Raw genomic sequence first — 12,142 nt, 5'->3', positions numbered from 1 at the left:
TTGATACCTTAAAATGTTAGGACTGTCACACTATCCTTGCTTCTTAGCTCTCTATTTAATCACTAACTTAAATCTTCAGTTCTTATAGCTGTCTCAAACTCTATTGTGATTTTCAAAACTCAAGATGTAAGATTTTTGACAGGAGTTTTAACCATTTTATGTTCTGAAGGTATCTTGCTTTCAGGCAAGAAATTGTAAGATAGGAAGAAACCCACTTTGTAATGCTTTCTAAGACTTGACATATTTCCAAGATCTGCCTGCATTTCTGCACTCCAATGACTTCAGATAGCTAGACCTTTCTTATTCTATAAAGCTTAGAGGTGTTCTGCAAGTGTTAATACAAGAATATAACCCTACTTCACAGAATTAGTAGCACTGTAGCACTGTCCTCCCATTGTTCATCGATTTGCTCAAGCGGACCCAGTAACATCTCCACCGTGAGACTTGTTACTGTGTTTGGCATATTGAATATGTCATGGGTAACTTGCCAGGCTTTGCCGTGCAGGTGAGATACTCTCAGTAGCTTGTCGGGCTCTCCGAGAGGAGCAGAAGAATCGAACCTGGCTTGGCTACTCTCAATTAAAATATAAAGATCTTATAATACAGTATACAGTCTATCGGAATCTGACTCATTTCTAACTCCCATGTGACATTCCTATTTCGTTCTGTATTTGCTTATAAACTCACCAAATTGGGATTCTAAAAATATAAAGACTTCCACTATTTTAGATTCTATTTTGGGGTGGGGATTATTTTTGTTATTTCCAATCAAAACTCTTCACTGATATAGTTGTTTATTTTCATTATTTTATACTTCCAAAAGTATATGGTTAAGAAAATTTTTCAGTTACATAGTATCAAAAATAATCCATCAATACTTAAATTTTCATTTTTAATTATAATGCTGTATGATTATATCTGATTTTGAATGGGAAAATACAATTAGCCATGTAAAATCTTCTTTAAAAACAAGGTTTCTGTGGTCGTATGTGCTAATAATCCAGTCATACACATTTATAATACACATTATTATACATATATTATACAGATAAACACACATGTGAAACACTTTGAGGTGGCTTTAAGGAAAAATAGGTAACAAAATCAAACTTAAATCAAGATTTTTCCAAGATATTTCCATTAACTACCATGTCTTTTTTTTAAATTTATTTATTTACAAAATTGTTCATGATTGGTTTTCCGCCACATAATGTTCCGACACCCATCCCTCCATCAGTGTAATATCCCGGCCCAGTGTCCCCAGTTTCCCTCCCACCCCTCTAAGCCCCCCTTCTCTCTCTCTGTCTTCCCGTCTCTCTCCATATCTCTCTCTCCATCTCTCTCTCTCTCTCTCTCTCTCCCCCCCCTCTGCATTATGGTATCATGTCCTCTTGTCACCTCTATTATTTCACACAATTGGACTTCTGAACTAGAAAACGTGGCTAGTGCAAAAGAACTGGCGAAGTTAGAACATGGCTCCTACAAATCCCACCATGGAAGTGAAGTGAACAAAGAAGTGAAGTTTTAAGAAGTGAACAATGAGAATACCTGAAGAATTTTAGTATCTATTGATCCTGATAAAATTATAAAGAAAGATGTAATCTGGAAAAAGTTTTCACACAGAATCAAATAAGACTAAGATGATCTAATTAGAAACATAAACAAAATCAGCATTGGAATAAATAAGAATGGGCAAAGATACTGTGTTCTGTCTCTAACTTGATTCCCTGTCCTATGTTCTGACTGCATTTCCTCTAAAATTCTTAAAAGAATTTTTTTAAGATTTATAAAATTATTACAAAAAAATTTAAGAAATCACCTTATAAAATTCTACATTACTTTATAATTGTAACTATATTACAGTTTCCTTTGAAGAAGGAGATTGACAGTAAATGCAGAAATATCCTTTGGCATCAATTGGAAACAGAAAGGATGGAAAGGATGAAGGCTCAAGTAGATATATGAATAAAAACTTCTGCAAAGAGAAAAGAATTTGAGTGTGGCAGAAAAATCAGAAAATTCTAAAAGTATCAATAGACTCCTCATGGTGTTATTTTAAAAAAAATTTTTAAAAAACCCTCCATAACCCAGGATTTCCTTACAGACTTAAAAATTAATGGACATGGAAATTTAAAAAGACATTTATATTTCCAATAAGAAACACACCAAATTTATATTTTGTGGCTGGTTAAAAAATAATCCTTTCTGAATTGGCTCAATCATTTCTTTTTGAGCATTGGTGGAGGGATGGGTATTCAATCATTGTTTGAATGAAATTCAATCATGAAAGCTTTGTAACTATATCTCACAGTGATTCAATTTTTAAAAAATCATTTCTTTTTTTAAGAAACTGTACCATTTTCTTAATATAGGAGAGGAAATTTTAGTGAAAAAAGTTGAAATGTACCCTAAGTAGGCACTCTCTGAGTATGTAAACAAACAATATTAAATACTAAACCTACACTCAAATATAAGAAAATGTAATTTATGTAAACATCAAAACTTATCAACAATTACATTTAAGTGTATGTACATATATATATATAAATTGTGCCTAAGTAAATTTGATTTTAAAGAAAGAGTTGAATCTGATTAAGTTGAAGGAAACCTCAAACACTAAGACTCAATTTATAAATGAGCATTACCATAGTTACCTGGTAGCGACAAAATAAATTACTCTAAAAATAAGTCTAGTAATAATATAAAATATAAGGGTATTACAATAATGAAATAGATCAGAAGGCAAGATTTATATGAAGATTTATATTTAACATTATTTATCTACCAATCATACAATTATATAAATATTTGTGTTAACAATAATTACACATGGTAGATGTTGGAGATATTAGGTAAGCATGGCATTTGCCTTTAAGAAACTCAGTCTAGTGGCAGAGAAATAGAAATCACAAACAATTTAAATGAAGAACGAGACAGGGGGTAGGAAAATGGCTTAAAGGACTGATATGCAGGCTTTGCATGCAGGAGTCCCAGCTCTGATCCCCAAAGATCACCTGGTTCCTCAAGCACTGTACTGAGTTACCCATGAGCACCTCTGTGAATTGTCCACACACAGAGCACCACCGGATGTGGCCCCAAAACAAAATAAAACCCAAACAGTGAATTTTAAAATGAGAAAATTAGATTAGGGTCAGAGAGACAGTCTAACGAGTGGGGCATTTCTCCTTCTTGCAGGTCCCCAGATTTCCACCAGGAGTAAGCACCAAGTACCACTTGTGTGCCCGTCCCCCAGGGGAGCACTACTGGGAGAAAGGAGGTCAGTATGCTGTGGGTCAAAGAGAGCTGCTTAGGATGAATACTACACTAAGAGTTGTAAGGAAAGAGGAGTGAGAAATCTTTCCAGGAGAGATGCAATTTAGTGAGGAGCTGGAATTATTTATTTATTCCATAAATATCCATTGAGCAGTCATCATGTGCCAGGAATTATATTGCAATGGGCAAAACAGGAATTATTGTTATCCATACAGAGTCTAGAGTATAGTTAGAACCAGGGGCAATTACAAAAGCAGCAAGCTAACAAATGCATACTTTCAATCTGCGGTATTTATTATTATTGTTGTTGTTGTTGTTGTTGTTTGGGGGGCCACTTGTGCAGTGCTCAGGGCTTACTCCACCTCTGTGCTGAGGGATCACTTCTGGTGGACTCTCAGGGCACCATAAAAGGTGCTGTGGTTCCAACTGGGGTCTGGAGAATGCAAGTTTTCTGTACTATCTTTAGAGTTCCAATCTGTGGCACTTTCTATGAAGGGTTGTAAAATTAAGACAAGCAAAAATATATCAACCATATATAACAAAATGTTCCAAGAAGAGATTAAGCTGAATTTTGAATGAAGAGAAGAAACCAACAATTAGGAACCATTACATTTGAAGAAGAGAAAAAGCATACGCCAAAGACAAAAAAACATTCTAACATATTTGAGTAAATTGAATTAGTTCAACATAGTTTGAGAACAACTATAAAATAAAAATGATCTAGATGAGATCCAAACAGAAAAGGGGGTCGGATGAAAGAAAAATCCTTATGCCTTGATGCATAGCACACTTGCTTTTTTTCCCCCCACTTTTTGGAATTCTCTAATTTGCTTACTGTATTCATCACAACCATAAAAATAAAAAGGTCATGAAATAAAAAGTCAAAAGCATAAACACTAATGTTGCATATTTTTTAAAGAACTTAAAAAAAACTAGACTTAGAAAAAAGAAATTATAGAAGTGAAAGGAGAAAAATGACTCATAAAATCCAGTGAAAATTTTTCAATTGACAAAAATTCAAACCAAAGCTAACATTAAAAAATCCTAACAATGGCAATATCATATGGATATTAATAAAAACATTAACTTCTATATTAAAAATTTTGTGACAGAGCAACACTGTAATTAAAGTAATAAATCTTTCATCAAAGAAACTTGCATCATAGAAAGGAAATATCGCCCCAAATATTAGCAATCTACATAGTTGATGAAAATTTTTTGAAGCCATTATTATTCTAATACAATATTTTAAATTAACTTTTGCTACTAATTACTCAGACAGGATGCCAGGTCAGACTCTATGGTGCTTCTAGTTTTTCTATGTACTTTATGCATTTCTGATAAATGGGAAAAGAATAGATGACCTGGCAGAAGGCTCAGACAATAATATGTGATTTACAGGACATGAATGCAGCTACCATAAGATTTATCTGACAGCCCTCTCCGATAGTGGACTGTTGAGTATCCGATGGAATGATTTCTAGTCTAGAAAGTCTACTACTGAGTAGCCATACACATTATTTATTTATTAGATGTTTTGGGCTGAAACCATTTTTAAATGATGCACTTCACAATGCACAGTCATAAATTTAGCTTTAAACCCAAGAAGGGAGGTAGTGTTATTGGAATGTATGTCAGACTGAATTAGGATGAGCCACGCAACGCTTTTATAAAGTGGCCTTGAATGCAATGTCAATTCTTTCAAAAATGATATTAATGTCAAACAAGCAAGACACACTTTACACAAGGCTGGAGTAATATTACTTGAAATATTCATTTAACATTTGCTTTAAATTCATATATTTGCTTACAAGGCTATCTATATACATAACAAATACTGAGGACAAATACAATGCATGTCTTTGAAAAAGTGAATCTGAAATATAATTGAGAGCTTCAATTTTTTCTATGCATCAGATAGTACACTACTTCCCAAAGAATGTATACAGTCTTACTTTTAAAGAAGTCAGGAAAATTCAAATAAGGCATTAGACTTTAAGTACCTATTTTTTTTTATTTAATGAGGGTTCAACATACAAATAAACCTAACTTAATAAACCTTATATATTAACCATACTAAAATTGAGAGTGCTGAGTGTTACAAAGTTTTCAACTTTAAGTAACATTTTACATCAATTTTATACATTATCTAAATTATGTAAAACATAAAATGGTGACTAGTCAACTCTGTAACAATACTGGAAAATATAATCACAGTTAATGTTTTAAGGAAATATACTGTAACATCAAACTAATGTGGTCATTATATTTGTTCTGAAAATCTAAACTAAATATGACTGACATAAAATACCTCATTTAAAATGAATGCTATTGAAGATAAGAAGTTCTACATAGATTCAGAGTTTAAAACATAATGAGATATGTTTAAAATTTCAGCAGTAAAACAGATAAACCACAGGGAAAAGAATACTTTGAAAACACACTTATTCTATGCTGAGCATGGTACAAGGATGCAGCCTGTGGAAAAAGTATTGAAGAAGCCAAAGTTTCAACAAGTATATAATACAACCTCAACAAAATATTCTTTAAAAAGAAGAAATAGAGATAAATTTTAAAAATCAACCAATAAGCAAAAAGAGTACAAAAAAGAAAATAAGTTTTGAATGAATTCAAGAAAAGTAACCAGAACATTGATGACTGTCAAAAAATTAACAACAACTAATTTGTAAAGTTTTAAATCAAATTTGCAGATGTTAAATTCATAAGCATATCTCATTACTTATGTGATTAAGAAGGAGTTTTTGACCTGATCTTTCGATCTTTGGCACTCAATCCTCTCCATCTCCTCTTAAAAAATTAATTAAAATTTTAGCAAGATGGTAGCTTTCCACTTCCCACCCCATCTCAGACTGAAAAATATTATCAATCAAACTCAAGTCGTCCCCACCCAGTATCTGCAAAATGTCGACTACAAATTCAATTTCATATTTCTTAAGGTTCATGTAGGAAAAGACAGTTCACTTGGTAACAAAACAAATCACTTTTGTGATTGCCAATGTGACCTCTTTGAATTAGGAAAATTCAAAGTGAAAAATGTAATTATCACCCCAGAACAATCTGTATACATCTGGAGCTAATTCTGGCTTCATTTTTCACATCATTTTTCACACTATGCCACATCTTATAGAGATGCCACAGATCTTTTGAAGAACTCCCAAAAAAAAGGTTAGGATTTTAAAATAACCATTAATGTATTTTGTTTGGAAAAAACTCAGATATGACTTTTGCAACTTACTATAAGTAATCTTCATATCCCACTTGATTAACTAGTTTTAAATCATGGTGAAACATACATGACACACAGGTATATTTAAGCATATTGTTTTGTTTTCAGCTTCTAACATTAACTGTGGAATATACTATACTTGAAATAGCTTTCATATACCAAATATATATGTACTATTTAAAATTAGAAAGTGAATTTTTATTAACATTCACTCATAAAACAATTATCTCACTATGAACAACAAATTAGTATGCCTATGGAGAAATATCAAAAATTGCAACTAATGCTACTTTACAAAGGAGAATTTCTTGAAAGTATAGAAATAGCATATAAATAAATAAGAAATTTCTTCAAAACAAATTAATTATTTAGTGAGAAATGCTCTCCAGTTCACTTTTAAAGAAATAAAGTTTTCTAAAATAAAATTTAAAAATCAAATTATGATTAAATTATAAAAACATTCTTCTCACTAAATCTGAGAATAATAAACCCACTAAAACCATAACTATGATTTCACAACTTCATTATAAAAAGCCATTAGGTGTAATCTCTGAAAGTAATTGTTCTTATTGCATTTTATTGACAACGCATTGTATTGATTTTTCACACCTTCTATGATTCTTTAATTTGTATTCATGAAATGTCCATCAGCACAGTCTAAATAAATTTGGCAATATAGGCACTAAAATGAATAAATCGATGTAAAGAAACATTAATTTTACATTATCCTTATTTGTCAGGCAAGTAAGCCAGAAGAGTTGTAAATGAAGGTCAAAGGTTTTGAAACGGGTCAGAACCCTTGACCTCTAGACCAATATCCTTCCTATTAAAAAAGGCTATTTTAAAGTTTTAAGTAGGGGAATTTACTACCAGCAAGATATCATTTTTAAAAGACTACAAAGAAAACTCTCAAAAAAACATTCATCTGATTAATTGAAAAACAGAAAACATCACAGACTACATGACATTTACATTCTTTGTTTAAAAATAAAGCTTATTATATTGAATGTAAGGATGCTAAACAGTAAAATTAATTATTTTGCTTTTAAAAATTAATTTGCTGCATCTTACCAATATTTTTGTTGATTTTTTTCTAAGTATACTCTCTACGTCAAAAACAATTAGCAATGACAAGAATTCAAAATTATTTATCACTCATTTTATAACCTCTGCATAAAAAGGAAGTAAACCCATTATTCCCATGGGAGTTAAAATGCCACTACACAAGGTATAAAAATAAATTTGTTTCTTTAACCTTCATATACATAGCAGGGAAATAGGCATCAAAATGAAGACTACTTAATCTGGACACTTTTTAATGTGATTTTAAAATTTATACTTCTCATTCATCCACGTTTCCTCTTTGCAGTAACTTTGAAATCATTTGGTTGAAAATCACTTCAAAATTCAAAGATAAGAAGTAATTTCTTTCTGATGCAAATATAAGTTTGCTCAAACTCAAACTATTACAGTAAAATTTTCTAATAAAACAACTAAAATATCCTTGAAAAATAAAGAAATCAAGAAATTACTTTTCATTCAACTTCATTCATGACACTCACCTGAGAACATAGCAGCATAACCAACTCCACAACTGAACTACTAGACTTCATGCAAACCAAACCTATTTTGAAGAGAATTTTAAAAAATAAAGTTACAAAAAGAAAAAGAAATACAAGGAATTTACTTGTTAAAGAACCTTGTACAAATAGGGCTTAAAAATAAAATTTTAAATCTTGTTATGAACAAAGCCTGTACACATGTAAAATATGGATAGACAGATCCTCTGTAACTACTTTAAACTTGTCATCAAAACTACCAACATTTTGGGGGTAAATTTCTTTTCAGCTTTCAAAGTATGAAAACATTTATTACAACTTCAGGTACAATAACATTTCGTAATACTCATAGAAATGTGCACAACACATGCCATATTGATCAACATCATCTACATTTTGTTTTGGGCAGAGTTGTTATACATGCAGGAAGGGAAATGGCTCCCTGACCTTTGCTTTCTCCACCACACTCTCTCCCTTCAACCCTCTAGCTATCAATCAAGTTTCCATTTTGTTTCATGGCAGCAGACATCCCAAACACTCTTATTAGTACCCTGACCTATGACCTCACAAGAAACCTTAAACAGAAGTATAAGCTGCTGTCTGCTATATATTTTTGATTTCTTATAAATAAATTCATACACAGGTTTCTCTTATGTTGCCTTTTAGTTCACCAAAACCATTTCAAAAAGAAACTTGTATACAGTTAATACTTGTCCAAAAAATTACTTACTTATGATTACCAATAAAGTCTAAAATAGTTCAGACATTCTGTAATTGAAATTTTTAAAAGAAATTTTAGTAATTAAAAGCACTAAGTTCCTATAAATCAGGAAAAAATGCATTTTCATTCTATAGATTTCTAAGCAAATAAAATATAGGGTCTAGAATAAAACAACTAAAACAACAAGTTCTTGGCATGCATACATATCCAGCAGAATTACCTTCATTTTTCTTCCATTAAATCACTTGAAGGTATTCTATCCTAATTCCTTTCTTCAACCCTCTTGCTTTTGCAGGGTGGAGGAGAGAGAGTGCTTCATCTGGCTGTGCCCAGGGGCACCAGACTTTGTGCTCAGGGGTCACTCTTGCAGATGCTCAGGTGACGAAGCAAGGACAGAATTCATGCTTCCTGCATGCAATGCTTATGCCCAGCCCACATAATCTTAGCTATCTCTCTTAGACCACTTTCCTTCCCACTTTTAATCATGATGTCTCATAAATAATCAAGGCATATATTGACAATCCATAGTCTACAAACAGCATTCAAGTTAAGCAGGTTAAACTTCAACTTACTTATCCAAACAGCACAAAAACACTAATTTGAAGAGACATGCACACCTCAACTGCACTGTCACTGTCACTGTCCTCCCGATGTTCATTGATTTTCTCGAGCGGGCCCAGTAACATCTCCATTGTGAGACTTTGTTGTTACTGTGTTTGGCATCTTGAATACCTCACGGGTAGCTTGCCAGGCTTTGCCGTGTGGGCAAGATACTCTCAGTAGCTTGCCGGGCTCTCCGAGAGGCGGGGAGGAATCAAACTTGGGTTGGCCATGTTGGCTGCTTGCAAGGCAAACGCCCTACCCTCTGTGCTATCGCTCCAGCCCACCCCAACTTCATTGCAGCATTATATATGTAAGCCTAGAGTTGGGAATGACCTAAGTGCCACTTAGGTGGTAGTGTGCAGTAACTCTGTATACCAGAGTTTTACACTTAACACCATAACCATATTCCCTAAACTATAATAGAAAATAACACAGGGGCTGGAGCAGTGGGTAGTCTCTGGCCTTGAACTTGGGTGACCTATCATTCAATCCCCAAAACCCCATAAGATCTTCCAAGCCTGCCAAGAATGATCCCTGAGCACAGACCTAGGAGTAAGTTCTGAGTACTGCTGGATCTAACCCAAAACCCCAAAATAAATAAATATATTAAAAAATAATCTGCAGGCTCATTCTCAAAAGACTAGGTAAAAATGGTATACATATAAACAACAGAATACTATTCAATTAAAATAAATAAAATTGGGGTCTGGAGTGATAGCATAGTGAATAGGGCATTCGCCTTGCACGCGGCTGACCCAGGACTGATTCCCAGTATCCCATATGGTCCCCGGAGCACTGCCAGGAGTAATTCCTTAGTGCAGAGCCAGGAGGAGTAACCCCTGAGTATCACCGGGGGTGACCCAAAAATAAATAAAAATTAATAAAATTATGCAAGTTGCAACAACATGAATGGACCTATATATTATTATTATAGTATTACACTGTCACTGTCACTGCCCTCCATTGTTCATTGATTTGCCCAAGTGGGCCCAGTAACATCTCCATTGTGAGACTTGTTGTTACTGTGTTTGGCATATCGAATACATCACAGGTAGCTTGTCAGGCTTTGCCTTGCAGGTGAAATACTCTCGGTAGCTTGCCAGGCTATTATTCTCTTTTTAATATTAAATTGGTTATTTTTAAATGAATCACCGTGAGGTACAGTTACAGACTTACAAACTTTCGTGCTTACATTTAAGTCATACAATGATCGAGTACCCGTTCCTCCACCAATGCACATTCTCCAATATCAATGGTCCCAGGATCCCTCCCACCAACCCACCTCAACCCCCCTCTGTGGCAGGGCATTCCCTTTCGCTCTCTCTCTCCTTTTGGATGTTGTGGTTTGCAAGATAGGTATTGGGTGGCCATCATGTTCGGTCTATAGTCTACTATCAGCTCGCATCTCCCATCCTGAGCAGGCCCTCTAAGCACCCTTTACTTGGTGGTCCCTTCTCTATCTGAGCTGCCTTTCCCCCCAGCATGTGAGGCTGGCTTCCAAGTCGTGGAGCAAACCTCCTGGTACTCATCTCTACCATTCTTCGGTGTAAGTCTCCCATTCTGTTTATAATATATTATTCTATGTAAATTCTATGTATAATAGTCTACGTAAACTAAGCTAGAGAGCAACAAAAACGGTATGATTTCATTCACATATGAAACAAAGGAAAAATTACATTTGTTTTATTTCCCAGTAACAAATATTAGTAAACCATAGAGATTGACGCTACTGAGATGGAGGTGGAAATTCAGCAAAAAGATATACTCATTAATAAGTTCAGTGAGTTCACGGTCACGGCCACAGCCCTCCCGTTGTTCATCAATTTGCTCGAGCGGGCCCAGTAACGTCTCCATTGGAGACTTTTGTTGTTACTGTGTTTGGCATATCGAATACGTCACGGGTAGCTTGCCAGGCTCTGCTGTGTGGGCCAGATACTCTTGGTAGCTTGCTGGGCTCTCCGAGAGGGGCGGAGGAATCGAATTCGGGTTGGCCATGTTGGCCGCGCGCAAGGCAAACACCCTACCTGCCTGATGGCACCTTCAGACTTCCAGATACCCAAAAATTGCTGCTGTGCCTTTGGCCAGACCCCAAAAACTTGGGGCAAAGTTTACCAAGAAAGTAAACGGCCAAAAGTTAGGTATGTGGGAAATACACCCACAAACCACCTCCAGCTCAGCTATAAAATCGGAGGCATGGCCTCTCTGGTTCCTGATTGAACTGCTTAATGGCCATGATCCCAGAGACTCAGAAACAAATCTCAAAACCCAGCAGCTTTTGGCAGAAATGCATCTGGTCCCTGCAGTAGGTTACTGGTGCTGGGCCAACCCAGGTTGGAATAGGTTTCGTGCCTTGGCCTGTTCCCCCTGGCAGCCCAGTGGCCACCATCCTCCAGAGGCTACTGGACAGTCAGGTTTGGGCCCGCAGTGATGAGACGCAGGGCCTCACGGGATGGGGATGGAGCCAGTCCTGTCCTCCCCACACCAACAAGACCCCAAGTCATCGCCCACGAATGGCCTCTCTGGTTCCTGATCAAGCTGCTTAACAGTCATGATCCCCAAGACTGAGAAACAAATCTCGAAACCCAGTGGCATTTGGCATCTGGACCCCACAGTAAGTTACTGTCGCCGGGCCACCCCAGGGGGGGAAAGGATGTTGTCACTCCGCCTGCTCCCCCTTGGCAGCTTGGTGGCTATCATCTTTCAGAAGCCATTGGACAGTCAGGCTTGGGCCCGCAGTAA

The 12,142-nt window shown here is 35.4% G+C and overlaps 1 protein-coding gene across 2 annotated transcripts in view; it reads right to left on the bottom strand.

Moving 5' to 3' along the window:
* Window positions 1-12,142, bottom strand: part of LRBA (LPS responsive beige-like anchor protein) — a 600,455-nt gene that overhangs the window by 433,242 nt on the left and 155,071 nt on the right. For both annotated transcript variants that reach the window (XM_056119139.1, XM_056119141.1), the window contains exon 33: window positions 8,083-8,144. In XM_056119139.1, the coding sequence (XP_055975114.1) occupies window positions 8,083-8,144 (62 nt within the window). The remainder of the gene's footprint in view (window positions 1-8,082; window positions 8,145-12,142) is intronic.

Source organism: Sorex fumeus, unplaced genomic scaffold (assembly GCF_029834395.1).
Source record: "Sorex fumeus unplaced genomic scaffold, SorFum_2.1 ptg000039l, whole genome shotgun sequence".
Classification (NCBI taxonomy): domain Eukaryota; kingdom Metazoa; phylum Chordata; class Mammalia; order Eulipotyphla; family Soricidae; genus Sorex; species Sorex fumeus.
This window is presented reverse-complemented; position numbering and strand designations above follow the sequence as displayed.